A 14,348-nucleotide genomic window follows, 5' to 3' on the forward strand; every position below is an offset into this window, starting at 1 on the left:
AGAACAAACCAAGATTGGTAACTGCTGGTCTAAAACATTCTATGGAATAAAGATAAGTGACAACTATTTACTTCTCCTTATATCAGTACCAAAATAAGCAGTCAGATTCTAAGGTAACTGAAGAATAACATTAGTCATCTGAATATAAATGACATGTTCTAGCTACTGACGAAGTCCAACAGAACAGATACATAAAAGGCTGCTGTACAACTGGAAAATATGATGAAAAACCTTTGAGATGTGTGCCTGGTAGATACTTAGTAAATTAAGTTATTTACTGTATTAATTTCTCCAAAAAAAACGTTTGTGCTCATTGAATCCCTTTCCACACCTATATTTACCCCTGGAGCATACTGATATGGAGTAACCAGAGTTAATGTTAATAGTATAGAAGTGTTTTTTCAACAGGGTTTCCTCTGGCATCCCTAAAGGGTTCCCAGCAATTTTCAGGTCTTATGAAACAATTGTACCAAATACAGAAGAATTTACAATGCATCTGATCTCAGGCGCACTATTAGAGAGGGTTGGGGCTCCTTACAATGCATCTGATCTCAGACGCGCTATTAGAGAGGGTTGGGGCTCCTTACAATGCATCTGATCTCAGGCACGCTATTAGAGAGGGTTGGGGTTCCTAACAATGCATCTGATCTCAGACACGCTATTAGAGAGGGTTGGGGTTCCTTACAATGCATCTGATCTCAGACGCGCTATTAGAGAGGGTTGGGGCTCCTTACAATGCATCTGATCTCATGCGCACTATTAGAGAGGGTTGGGGCTCCTTACAATGCATCTGATCTCAGACGCGCTATTAGAGAGGGTTGGGGCTCCTTACAATGCATCTGATCTCAGGCACGCTATTAGAGAGGGTTGGGGTTCCTAACAATGCATCTGATCTCAGACACGCTATTAGAGAGGGTTGGGGTTCCTTACAATGCATCTGATCTCAGACGCGCTATTAGAGAGGGTTGGGGTTCCTTACAATGCATCTGATCTCAGACGCGCTATTAGAGAGGGTTGGGGTTCCTTACAATGCATCTGATCTCAGGCGCGCTATTAGAGAGGGTTGGGGTTCCTTACAATGCATCTGATCTCAGACGCGCTATTAGAGAGGGTTGGGGTTCCTTACAATGCATCTGATCTCAGGCGCACTATTAGAGAGGGTTGGGGCTCCTTACAATGCATCTGATCTCAGACACGCTATTAGAGAGGGTTGGGGCTCCTTACAATGCATCTGATCTCAGGCACGCTATTAGAGAGGGTTGGGGCTCCTTACAATGCATCTGATCTCAGACGCGCTATTAGAGAGGGTTGGGGTTCCTAACAATGCATCTGATCTCAGACGCGCTATTAGAGAGGGTTGGGGTTCCTTACAATGCATCTGATCTCAGATGCGCTATTAGAGAGGGTTGAGGTTCCTTACAATGCATCTGATCTCAGACGCGCTATTAGAGAGGGTTGGGGTTCCTTAAAATGCATCTGATCTCAGGCGCGCTATTAGAGAGGGTTGGGGTTCCTTACAATGCATCTGATCTCAGGCGCGCTATTAGAGACGGTTGGGGTTCCTTACAATGCATCTGATCTCAGACACGCTATTAGAGAGGGTTGGGGTTCATTACATTGCATCTGATCTCAGACGTCCTATTACAGAGGGTTGGGGTTCTGCAGAATTTCACAATATAATTATACGGTTCCATAAACAAAAAAAGGATGGAAACCACTGACATAGAAGATTACATTATGCATGCTGTGTCAGTGTGCTCCTCGCTGTGTGTCTGCATGCTGTGTCAATGTGCTCCTCGCTGTGTGCCTGCATGCTGTGTCAGTGTGCTCCTCGCTGTGTGTCTGCATGCTGTGTCAATGTGCTCCTCGCTGTGTGCCTGCATGCTGTGTCAGTGTGCTCCTCGCTGTGTCCCTGCATGCTGTGTCAGTGTGCTCCTCGCTGTGTCCCTGCATGCTGTGTCAGTGTGCTCCTCGCTGTGTGTCTGCATGCTGTGTCAATGTGCTCCTCGCTGTGTGCCTGCATGCTGTGTCAGTGTGCTCCTCGCTGTGTCCCTGCATGCTGTGTCAGTGTGCTCCTCGCTGTGTGCCTGCATGCTGTGTCAGTGTGCTCCTCACTGTGTCCCTGCATGCTGTGTCAGTGTGCTCTTCGCTGTGTGCCTGCATGCTGTGTCAGTGTGCTCCTCGCTGTGTGCCTGCATGCTGTGTCAGTGTGCTCCTCGCTGTGTCCCTGCATGCTGTGTCAGTGTGCTTCTCGCTGTGTCTCTGCATGCTGTGTCAATGTGCTCCTCGCTTTGTTCCTGCATGCTGTCTGTGTGCTCCTCGCTTTGTTCCTGCATGCTGTGTCAGTGTGCTCCTCGCTTTGTTCCTGCATGCTGTGTCAGTGTGCTCCTCGCTGTGTGCCTGCATGCTGTCAGTGTGCTCCTCGCTGTGTGCCTGCATGCTGTGTGCCTGCATGCTGTGTCAGTGTGCTCCTCGCTGTCCCTGCATGCTGTATCAGTGTGCTCCTCGCTGTGTGCCTGCATGCTGTGTCAGTGTGCTCCTCGCTGTGTGCCTGCATGCTGTGTCAGTGTGCTCCTCGCTGTGTGCCTGCATGCTGTGTCAGTGTGCTCCTCGCTGTGTGCCTGCATGCTGCGTAAGTGTGCTCCTCGCTGTGTGCCTGCATGCTGTGTCAGTGTGCTTCTCACTGTGTGCCTGTATGCTGTGTCAGTGTGCTCCTCGCTGTGTGCCTGCATGCTGTGTAAGTGTGCTCCTCGCTGCGTGCCTGCATGCTGTGTCAGTGTGCTCCTCGCTGTGTGCCTGCATGCTATGTCAGTGTGCTCCTCGCTGTGTGCCTGCATGCTGTGTGCCTACATGCTGTGTCAGTGTGCTCCTCGCTGTGTGCCTGCATGCTGTGTCCCTGCATGCTGTGTCAGTGTGCTCCTCGCTGTGTGCCTGCATGCTGTGTCCCTGCATGCTGTGTCAGTGTACTCCTCGCTGTGTGCCTGCATGCTGTGTCCCTGCATGCTGTGTCAGTGTGCTCCTCGCTGTGTCCCTGCATGCTGTGTCAGTGTGCTCCTCGCTGTGTGCCTGCATGCTGTGTCCCTGCATGCTGTGTCAGTGTGCTCCTCGCTGTGTGACTGCATGCTGTGTCAGTGTGCTCCTCGCTGTGTCCCTGCATGCTGTGTCAGTGTGCTCCTCGCTGTGTGCCTGCATGCTGTGTGCCTGCATGCTGTGTCAGTGTGCTCCTCGCTGTGTGCCTGCATGATGTGTGCCTGCATGGTGTGTCAGTGTGCTCCTCGCTGTGTGCCTACATGCTGTGTCCCTGCATGCTGTGTAAGTGTGCTCCTCGCTGTGTGCCTGCATGCTGTATCAGTGTGCTCCTCGCTGTGTGCCTGCATGCTGTGTGCCTGCATGCTGTGTCAGTGTGCTTCTCGCTGTGTGCCTGCATGCTGTGTCCCTGCATGCTGTGTCAGTGTGCTCCTCGCTGTGTGTCTGCATGCTGTGTCCCTGCATGCTGTGTCAGTGTGCTCCTCGCTGTGTGCCTGCATGCTGTGTGCCTGCATGCTGTGTCAGTGTGCTCCTCGCTGTGTGCCTGCATGCTGTGTCAGTGTGCTCCTCGCTGTGTGCCTGCATGCTGTGTCAGTGTGCTACTCGCTGTGTGCCTGCATGCTGTGTCCCTGCATGCTGTGTGCTCCTCGCTGTGTGCCTGCATGCTGTGTGCCTGCATGCTGTGTCAGTGTGCTCCTCGCTGTGTGCTTGCATGCTGTGTCCCTGCATGCTGTGTGCCTGCATGCTGTGTCAGTGTGCTCCTCGCTGTGTGCCTGCATGCTGTGTCCCTGCATGCTGTGTCAGTGTGCTCCTCGCTGTGTGCCTGCATGCTGTGTGCCTGCATGCTGTGTCAGTGTGCTCCTCGCTGTGTGCCTGCATGCTGTGTGCCTGCATGCTGTGTCAGTGTGCTCCTCGCTGTGTGCCTGCATGCTGTGTCAGTGTGCTACTCGCTGTGTGCCTGCATGCTGTGACCCTGCATGCTGTGTCAGTGTGCTCCTCGCTGTGTGCCTGCATGCTGTGTCAGTGTGCTCCTCGCTGTGTGCCTGCATGCTGTGTCAGTGTGCTCCTCGCTGTGTGCCTGCATGCTGTGTCAGTGTGCTACTCGCTGTGTGCCTGCATGCTGTGTCCCTGCATGCTGTGTCAGTGTGCTCCTCGCTGTGTGCCTGCATGCTGTGTCAGTGTGCTACTCACTGTGTGCCTGCATGCTGTGTCCCTGCATGCTGTGTCAGTGTGCTCCTCGCGGTGTGCCTGCATGCTGTGTCAGTGTGCTCCTCGCTGTGTGCCTGCATGCTGTGTCCCTGCATGCTGTGTCAGTGTGCTCCTCGCTGTGTGCCTGCATGCTGTGTCAGTGTGCTACTCGCTGTGTGCCTGCATGCTGTGTCCCTGCATGCTGTGTCAGTGTGCTCCTCGCTGTGTGACTGCATGCTGTGTCAGTGTGCTCCTCGCTGTGTGCCTGCATGCTGTGTCCCTGCATGCTGTGTCAGTGTGCTCCTCGCTGTGTGCCTGCATGCTGTGTCCCTGCATGCTGTGTCAGTGTGCTCCTCGCTGTGTGCCTGCATGCTGTGTGACTGCATGCTGTGTCAGTGTGCTCCTCGCTGTGTCCCTGCATGCTGTGTCAGTGTGCTCCTCGCTGTGTGCCTGCATGCTGTGTGCCTGCATGCTGTGTCAGTGTGCTCCTCGCTGTGTGCCTGCATGCTGTGTCAGTGTGCTCCTCGCTGTGTGCCTGCATGCTGTGTCAGTGTGCTCCTCGCTGTGTTCCTGCATGCTGTGTCAGCGTGCTCCTCGCTGTGTGCCTGCATGCTGTGTCAGTGTGCTCCTCGCTGTGTGCCTGCATGCTGTGTCAGTGTGCTCCTCGCTGTGTGCCTGCATGCTGTGTCAGTGTGCTCCTCGCTGTGTGCCTGCATGCTGTGTCAGTGTGCTCCTCGCTGTGTCCCTGCATGCTGTGTCAGTGTGCTCCTCGCTGTGTGCCTGCATGCTGTGTCAGTGTGCTCCTCGCTGTGTTCCTGCATGCTGTGTCAGCGTGCTCCTCGCTGTGTGCCTGCATGCTGTGTCAGTGTGCTCCTCGCTGTGTTCCTGCATGCTGTGTCAGCGTGCTCCTCGCTGTGTGCCTGCATGCTGTGTCAGTGTGCTCCTCGCTGTGTGCCTGCATGCTGTGTCAGTGTGCTCCTCGCTGTGTGCCTGCATGCTGTGTCAGTGTGCTCCTCGCTGTGTGCCTGCATGCTGTGTCAGTGTGCTCCTCGCTGTGTGCCTGCATGCTGTGTCAGTGTGCTCCTCGCTGTGTGCCTGCATGCTGTGTCAGTGTGCTCCTCGCTGTGTGCCTGCATGCTGTGTCAGTGTGCTCCTCGCTGTGTCCCTGCATGCTGTCTGCCTGCATGCTGTGTGCCTGCATGCTGTGTCAGTGTGCTCCTCGCTGTGTCCCTGCATGCTGTGTCAGTGTGCTCCTCGCTGTGTGCCTGCATGCTGTGTGCCTGCATGCTGTGTCAGTGTGCTCCTCGCTGTGTGCCTGCATGCTGTGTGCCTGCATGCTGTGTCAGTGTGCTCCTCGCTGTGTGCCTGCATGCTGTGTCAGTGTGCTACTCGCTGTGTGCCTGCATGCTGTGACCCTGCATGCTGTGTCAGTGTGCTCCTCGCTGTGTGCCTGCATGCTGTGTCAGTGTGCTCCTCGCTGTGTGCCTGCATGCTGTGTCAGTGTGCTCCTCGCTGTGTGCCTGCATGCTGTGTCAGTGTGCTACTCGCTGTGTGCCTGCATGCTGTGTCCCTGCATGCTGTGTCAGTGTGCTCCTCGCTGTGTGCCTGCATGCTGTGTCAGTGTGCTACTCACTGTGTGCCTGCATGCTGTGTCCCTGCATGCTGTGTCAGTGTGCTCCTCGCGGTGTGCCTGCATGCTGTGTCAGTGTGCTCCTCGCTGTGTGCCTGCATGCTGTGTCCCTGCATGCTGTGTCAGTGTGCTCCTCGCTGTGTGCCTGCATGCTGTGTCAGTGTGCTACTCGCTGTGTGCCTGCATGCTGTGTGCCTGCATGCTGTGTCAGTGTGCTCCTCGCTGTGTTCCTGCATGCTGTGTCAGCGTGCTCCTCGCTGTGTGCCTGCATGCTGTGTCAGTGTGCTCCTCGCTGTGTGCCTGCATGCTGTGTCAGTGTGCTCCTCGCTGTGTGCCTGCATGCTGTGTCAGTGTGCTCCTCGCTGTGTGCCTGCATGCTGTGTCAGTGTGCTCCTCGCTGTGTCCCTGCATGCTGTGTCAGTGTGCTCCTCGCTGTGTGCCTGCATGCTGTGTCAGTGTGCTCCTCGCTGTGTTCCTGCATGCTGTGTCAGCGTGCTCCTCGCTGTGTGCCTGCATGCTGTGTCAGTGTGCTCCTCGCTGTGTTCCTGCATGCTGTGTCAGCGTGCTCCTCGCTGTGTGCCTGCATGCTGTGTCAGTGTGCTCCTCGCTGTGTGCCTGCATGCTGTGTCAGTGTGCTCCTCGCTGTGTGCCTGCATGCTGTGTCAGTGTGCTCCTCGCTGTGTGCCTGCATGCTGTGTCAGTGTGCTCCTCGCTGTGTGCCTGCATGCTGTGTCAGTGTGCTCCTCGCTGTGTGCCTGCATGCTGTGTCAGTGTGCTCCTCGCTGTGTGCCTGCATGCTGTGTCAGTGTGCTCCTCGCTGTGTCCCTGCATGCTGTCTGCCTGCATGCTGTGTGCCTGCATGCTGTGTCAGTGTGCTCCTCGCTGTGTCCCTGCATGCTGTGTCAGTGTGCTCCTCGCTGTGTGCCTGCATGCTGTGTGCCTGCATGCTGTGTCAGTGTGCTCCTCGCTGTGTGCCTGCATGCTGTGTGCCTGCATGCTGTGTCAGTGTGCTCCTCGCTGTGTGCCTGCATGCTGTGACCCTGCATGCTGTGTCAGTGTGCTCCTCGCTGTGTGCCTGCATGCTGTGTCAGTGTGCTCCTCGCTGTGTGCCTGCATGCTGTGTCAGTGTGCTCCTCGCTGTGTGCCTGCATGCTGTGTCAGTGTGCTACTCGCTGTGTGCCTGCATGCTGTGTCCCTGCATGCTGTGTCAGTGTGCTCCTCGCTGTGTGCCTGCATGCTGTGTCAGTGTGCTACTCACTGTGTGCCTGCATGCTGTGTCCCTGCATGCTGTGTCAGTGTGCTCCTCGCGGTGTGCCTGCATGCTGTGTCAGTGTGCTCCTCGCTGTGTGCCTGCATGCTGTGTCCCTGCATGCTGTGTCAGTGTGCTCCTCGCTGTGTGCCTGCATGCTGTGTCAGTGTGCTACTCGCTGTGTGCCTGCATGCTGTGTCCCTGCATGCTGTGTCAGTGTGCTCCTCGCTGTGTGACTGCATGCTGTGTCAGTGTGCTCCTCGCTGTGTCCCTGCATGCTGTGTCAGTGTGCTCCTCGCTGTGTGCCTGCATGCTGTGTGCCTGCATGCTGTGTCAGTGTGCTCCTCGCTGTGTGCCTGCATGCTGTGTCAGTGTGCTCCTCGCTGTGTGCCTGCATGCTGTGTCAGTGTGCTCCTCGCTGTGTTCCTGCATGCTGTGTCAGCGTGCTCCTCGCTGTGTGCCTGCATGCTGTGTCAGTGTGCTCCTCGCTGTGTGCCTGCATGCTGTGTCAGTGTGCTCCTCGCTGTGTGCCTGCATGCTGTGTCAGTGTGCTCCTCGCTGTGTGCCTGCATGCTGTGTCAGTGTGCTCCTCGCTGTGTCCCTGCATGCTGTGTCAGTGTGCTCCTCGCTGTGTGCCTGCATGCTGTGTCAGTGTGCTCCTCGCTGTGTTCCTGCATGCTGTGTCAGCGTGCTCCTCGCTGTGTGCCTGCATGCTGTGTCAGTGTGCTCCTCGCTGTGTTCCTGCATGCTGTGTCAGCGTGCTCCTCGCTGTGTGCCTGCATGCTGTGTCAGTGTGCTCCTCGCTGTGTGCCTGCATGCTGTGTCAGTGTGCCTGCATGCTGTGTCAGTGTGCTCCTCGCTGTGTGCCTGCATGCTGTGTCAGTGTGCTCCTCGCTGTGTGCCTGCATGCTGTGTCAGTGTGCTCCTCGCTGTGTGCCTGCATGCTGTGTCAGTGTGCTCCTCGCTGTGTGCCTGCATGCTGTGTCAGTGTGCTCCTCGCTGTGTGCCTGCATGCTGTGTCAGTGTGCTCCTCGCTGTGTGCCTGCATGCTGTGTCAGTGTGCTCCTCGCTGTGTGCCTGCATGCTGTGTCAGTGTGCTCCTCGCTGTGTGCCTGCATGCTGTGTCAGTGTGCTTCTCGCTGTGTGCCTGCATGCTGTGTCAGTGTGCTCCTCGCTGTGTGCCTGCATGCTGTGTCAGTGTGCTCCTCGCTGTGTGCCTGCATGCTGTGTCAGTGTGCTCCTCGCTGTGTGCCTGCATGCTGTGTCAGTGTGCTCCTCGCTGTGTGCCTGCATGCTGTGTCAGTGTGCTCCTCGCTGTGTGCCTGCATGCTGTATCAGTGTGCTCCTCGCTGTGTGCCTGCATGCTGTGTCAGTGTGCTCCTCGCTGTGTGCCTGCATGCTGTGTCAGTGTGCTCCTCGCTGTGTGCCTGCATTCTGTGTCAGTGTGCTCCTCGCTGTGTGCCTGCATGCTGTGTCAGTGTGCTCCTCGCTGTGTGCCTGCATGCTGTGTCAGTGTGCTCCTCGCTGTGTGCCTGCATGCTGTGTCAGTGTGCTCCTCGCTGTGTGCCTGCATGCTGTGTCAGTGTGCTCCTCGCTGTGTCCCTGCATGCTGTGTCAGTGTGCTCCTCGCTGTGTCCCTGCATGCTGTGTCAGTGTGCTCCTCGCTGTGTCCCTGCATGCTGTGTCAGTGTGCTCCTCGCTGTGTCCCTGCATGCTGTGTACTCTCAGTCTCCTCCTGGTCCCTCCCATGATGGTTACAGGACACTTCCTGGCTGTGACAGTTAGGCAGTAACATGGCCACCCTGACAACGGCAATCACAGAGCTGGAGACAGAGAGGGAAGAGTCCGGGCTGCAGGTGTGTGTGGGTGTGTGTGTGTGTGTGTGTGTGTGTGTGTGTGTGTGTGTGTGTGTGTGTGTGCCTGCATACTGTGTCAGTGTGCTCCTCGCTGTGTGCCTGCATGCTGTGTGCCTGCATGCTGTGTCAGTGTGCTCCTCGCTGTGTGCCTGCATGCTGTGTCAGTGTGCTCCTCGCTGTGTGCCTGCATGCTGTGTGCCTGCATGCTGTGTCAGTGTGCTCCTCGCTGTGTGCCTGCATGCTGTGTGCCTGCATGCTGTGTCAGTGTGCTCCTCGCTGTGTGCCTGCATGCTGTGTGCCTGCATGCTGTGTCAGTGTGCTCCTCGCTGTGTGCCTGCATGCTGTGTCAGCGTGCTCCTCGCTGTGTGCCTGCATGCTGTGTCAGTGTGCTCCTCGCTGTGTGCCTGCATGCTGTATCAGTGTGCTCCTCGCTGTGTGCCTGCATGCTGTGTCAGTGTGCTCCTCGCTGTGTGCCTGCATGCTGTGTCCCTGCATTCCTCGCTGTGTGCCTGCATGCTGTGTCAGTGTGCTCCTCGCAGTGTGCCTGCATGCTGTGTCAGTGTGCTCCTCGCTGTGTGCCTGCATGCTGTGTCAGTGTGCTCCTCGCTGTGTGCCTGCATGCTGTGTCAGTGTGCTCCTCGCTGTGTGCCTGCATGCTGTGTCAGTGTGCTCCTCGCTGTGTGCCTGCATGCTGTGTCAGTGTGCTCCTCGCAGTGTGCCTGCATGCTGTGTCAGTGTGCTCCTCGCTGTGTGCCTGCATGCTGTGTCAGTGTGCTCCTCGCTGTGTCCCTGCATGCTGTGTCAGTGTGCTCCTCGCTGTGTGCCTGCATGCTGTGTCAGTGTGCTCCTCGCAGTGTGCCTGCATGCTGTGTCAGTGTGCTCCTCGCTGTGTGCCTGCATGCTGTGTCAGTGTGCTCCTCGCTGTGTGCCTGCATGCTGTGTCAGTGTGCTCCTCACTGTGTCCCTGCATGCTGTGTCAGTGTGCTCTTCGCTGTGTGCCTGCATGCTGTGTCAGTGTGCTCCTCGCTGTGTGCCTGCATGCTGTGTCAGCGTGCTCCTCGCTGTGTGCCTGCATGCTGTGTCAGTGTGCTCCTCGCTGTGTGCCTGCATGCTGTATCAGTGTGCTCCTCGCTGTGTGCCTGCATGCTGTGTCAGTGTGCTCCTCGCTGTGTGCCTGCATGCTGTGTCCCTGCATTCCTCGCTGTGTGCCTGCATGCTGTGTCAGTGTGCTCCTCGCAGTGTGCCTGCATGCTGTGTCAGTGTGCTCCTCGCTGTGTGCCTGCATGCTGTGTCAGTGTGCTCCTCGCTGTGTGCCTGCATGCTGTGTCAGTGTGCTCCTCGCTGTGTGCCTGCATGCTGTGTCAGTGTGCTCCTCGCTGTGTGCCTGCATGCTGTGTCAGTGTGCTCCTCGCAGTGTGCCTGCATGCTGTGTCAGTGTGCTCCTCGCTGTGTGCCTGCATGCTGTGTCAGTGTGCTCCTCGCTGTGTCCCTGCATGCTGTGTCAGTGTGCTCCTCGCTGTGTGCCTGCATGCTGTGTCAGTGTGCTCCTCGCAGTGTGCCTGCATGCTGTGTCAGTGTGCTCCTCGCTGTGTGCCTGCATGCTGTGTCAGTGTGCTCCTTGCTGTGTGCCTGCATGCTGTGTCAGTGTGCTCCTCGCTGTGTGCCTGCATGCTGTGTCAGTGTGCTACTCGCTGTGTGCCTGCATGCTGTGTCAGTGTGCTCCTCGCTGTGTGCCTGCATGCTGTGTCAGTGTGCTCCTCGCTGTGTGCCTGCATGCTGTGTCAGTGTGCTCCTCGCAGTGTGCCTGCATGCTGTGTCAGTGTGCTCCTCGCTGTGTGCCTGCATGCTGTGTCAGTGTGCTCCTCGCTGTGTCCCTGCATGCTGTGTCAGTGTGCTCCTCGCTGTGTGCCTGCATGCTGTGTCAGTGTGCTCCTCGCTGTGTGCCTGCATGCTGTGTCAGTGTGCTTCTCACTGTGTGCCTGCATGCTGTGTCAGTGTGCTCCTCGCTGTGTGACTGCATGCTGTGTCAGTGTGCTCCTCGCTGTGTGACTGCATGCTGTGTCAGTGTGCTCCTCGCTGTGTCCCTGCATGCTGTGTCAGTGTGCTCCTCGCTGTGTCCCTGCATGCTGTGTCAGTGTGCTCCTCGCTGTGTCCCTGCATGCTGTGTACTCTCAGTCTCCTCCTGGTCCCTCCCATGATGGTTACAGGACACTTCCTGGCTGTGACAGTTAGGCAGTAACATGGCCACCCTGACAACGGCAATCACAGAGCTGGAGACAGAGAGGGAAGAGTCCGGGCTGCAGGTGTGTGTGTGTGTGTGTGTGTGTGTGTGTGTGTGTGTGTGTGTGTGTGTGTGTGTGTGTGTGTGTGTGTGTGTGTGTGTGTGTGTGTGTGTGTGTGTGTGTGTGTGTGTGTGTGTGTGTGTGTGTGTCCTGCTGTTTAGTGTAGAGTGTGTATCTAACAAGCTGTGTGTTTGTGTCAAACTGAGCATGAAGCTGAGCCCAGCTTTGTGTATCAGGCTGAGCTCTCTGTGTGTATATGTATGTGTACGTACTGTATGTATGTATAATCAGGCTGAGTCCTGGTGTGTGTGTGTGTGTGTGTGTGTGTGTGTGTGTGTGTGTGTGTGTGTGTGTGTGTGTGTGTGTGTGTGTGTGTGTGTGTGTGTGTGTGTGTGTGTGTGTGTGTGTGTGTGTGTGTGTGTGTGTGTGTGTTTATGTATGCCACTGGAAACAAGATCTAGTTATTATCTGTAAAATTACATTCCTAGGTCTGTCATACACACTTTAATATAATGATATTGTATCTGTGTGAGGAGATTCCTGTGTGTCCCTGGCTAGAAAATAATATACAGAAAACCAGCATTGCAGTGGACTTTTAAACAAAAATATATATTGATTATAATGGTCTACGTTTCAGCATCAACTTGAAAGGGTCCACATTACTTTGTCTTGCAATCTCCAAAGCTACACTGTCATGTTACCTGTCTCCCGCACAGAATGAAAGCTGCTTTAGCAATGCCGGCGGCGGGGGGGAGAGCGACTTTCTGCGTCAAAACTGGAAGGTGAAAGCTGATCAAGCAAAGAAAGCAGACTTCATCCGCGAAGCAGAGAAATTTAAAAATCAGTACGTCACATTTGTACTTTATTCTACATTTTACACTTTAGCTAAAAATGGCCCACTTTATGTTTCTGTGGCTTTCGCTTTAGATTACGGAAAATAAAAATATCACTTGGGAGCACATTAACAAGTCTCAGACAGGTCTGCAACCCTGTCTTTTCCCATTATCTCTTAGCATACCGTGCTTCCACTGCAGCCAGGGATTCTGGGTAATGACAAGCAAAGGAGCACACCGTGTCACCTTTTACTCCATCTCCATTTTAACATGGAGCCTTACAAGCGTATACCTCCTGTACAGGCATACCCCGCATTAACGTACGCAATGGGACCAGAGCATGTATGTAAAGCGAAAATGTACTTAAAGTGAAGCACTACCTTTTTCCCACTTATCGATGCGTGTACTGTACTGCAATCGTCATATACGTGCATAACTGATGTAAATAACGCATTTGTAACAGGCTCTATAGTGTCCCCGCTTGCGCACAGCTTCGGTACAGGTAGGGAGCCGGTATTGCTGTTCAGGACGTGCTGACAGGCGCATGCGTGAGCTGCCGTTTGCCTATTGAGCGAGATGTACTTACTCGCGAGTGTACTTAAAGTGAGTGTACTTAAACCGGGGTATGCCTGTATTACACAGCTTGTCAGCACAGTCTGGGTTAAAGTGCTTATCCAGTCACCCTACTCACAGAGAGCTGTACAAACTTATCACTAATGCAAATCCAAATTGCAGAAGTAGAAATTAAGAGCATTCCTGTGTGGCTAAAATAGGCTGGTCTTACACAGATGAACAAAGGGAAGTGTGTCATCTGTTTATTTAGCACCCTTCCCCCTTCCACTTTTGTGAATTGACCTACATTCGCCCTCCTCCGTTCTTCTGTCCTGTACCTGTTGATTGTGCCTGATAAATAGGTCTCTTCGTGGTGTTGGAAATGCATCCTTGGTTGTATCCTGCCAACCTTTTTTTCAAGGGGGTCAATAAATGGGCACAAATCTTTTATCGGCCCGCCGTCCTACTGCCCTCTAGATGCGGTTTTAATGAATAGCTTAATCTAAACTAGAAAGTAAACAAGTATGATAAAAACATTCAAATATTACAAACATTTTTTTTTATTGAGAATAAAAGAAAAAACGTAAAATCCGAATTAAAAAAAAAAAATCTGAATGTAAAATGTCTCTGCGATGCCTGAACTTGCATTTCAGGTAACAGTTTCTCAATATCAGAATTGATTTTCAAGGTTGATAGCAGACGCAGACAGCGCCCACCTGAGCGTCTGTCACTGCGTTTCTGTACTGTACGAAAACGTCTGCTCACAAAACAGATATGGGGAATAACTTACATTTTCATTTCATTATTTACATTGATTTATTTGATGTTCTTAATTGTTAAAGAAGTTGTTAAAATTGTGATAATTTTCTACATTTATGTAAATATTCACAAGTTTCCCCTGCCATGGTTTCTCCTGCAAGAGAGGTGCAGTCACATAGATATTCAAAGGACATATCCCTCGCAGCTTGCCTTGACTAGGCCTCCCAGGAGCTTGAGGCCCCTGGGCTAGTCTTTACCCCCTAACCCCCTAAGGAGCAGGCTACACTGGAACACACTAAATTTGATAGGAGCCATGTTTTTATACCAGGGGTGGGTCCCACGCCTAAGCTCCGGTAACTTGGCAGCACTACTCCAGTGAGCCCCCCCACCCCACCCCCCCTGGCACACGCTCCAACGGTTTCTAGACTAGGCACCTGGAAACCACAACAAATTAACATCCCAGTGGGGACACTCACATGTTGGCCCATGTGAGGGGAATTTAAGCCTTAGGCCCAGGGCATGGTTACTGCTTGCTTGCTCCCGCTTGCTCTCGCTTGCTGCTGCTTGCCACTGAGCCCCTACAGTCGCAATTAAAGCGGCTTTAGTAGGGGCTCGCGCATGCTTTCCGTTGCTTGCTGAGGCGCGCTTGTATAGAGCCGATAGTGAAATGTTAAATTCACGCGCTGACTCCGCTCACGTGACGCCTCAGCAACCAATGGAAGGAGAGCAGGGAAATGTGAACGGGGTCTGGCGCCAGCGGAGTGAGTGTACCTTCTGCCCGATCCCTGTGGCTGTCAGCCTGCGGGAGATGGAGGGGGCTTGCGCTGCCGGGGGGGGAAGGGGGGAGCGGGTGATGTGCCTCCTTCTGCCCGATCCTTGTTGCTGTCAGCCTGCGGGAGATGGAGGGGGCTTGCGCCGCCGGGGGGAGCGGGTGATGTGTCCCCTTCTGCCCCGATCACCGTAGCTGCCTCC

At 54.6% G+C, this 14,348-nt stretch overlaps 1 protein-coding gene across 1 annotated transcript in view; it reads left to right on the top strand.

Annotated features, from left to right (window-relative positions):
- The first annotated feature begins 11,035 nt into the window (after positions 1-11,035).
- CCDC112 (coiled-coil domain containing 112) overlaps positions 11,036-14,348 on the top strand; it is a 30,561-nt gene continuing 27,248 nt past the window's right edge. The window contains 2 exon segments of the mRNA XM_075601424.1: positions 11,036-11,253; positions 11,949-12,076. Coding sequence (XP_075457539.1) covers positions 11,191-11,253; positions 11,949-12,076 — 191 coding nt within the window. The 5' untranslated portion in view covers positions 11,036-11,190.

Source organism: Ascaphus truei, chromosome 1 (assembly GCF_040206685.1).
Source record: "Ascaphus truei isolate aAscTru1 chromosome 1, aAscTru1.hap1, whole genome shotgun sequence".
Lineage (NCBI taxonomy): Eukaryota > Metazoa > Chordata > Amphibia > Anura > Ascaphidae > Ascaphus > Ascaphus truei.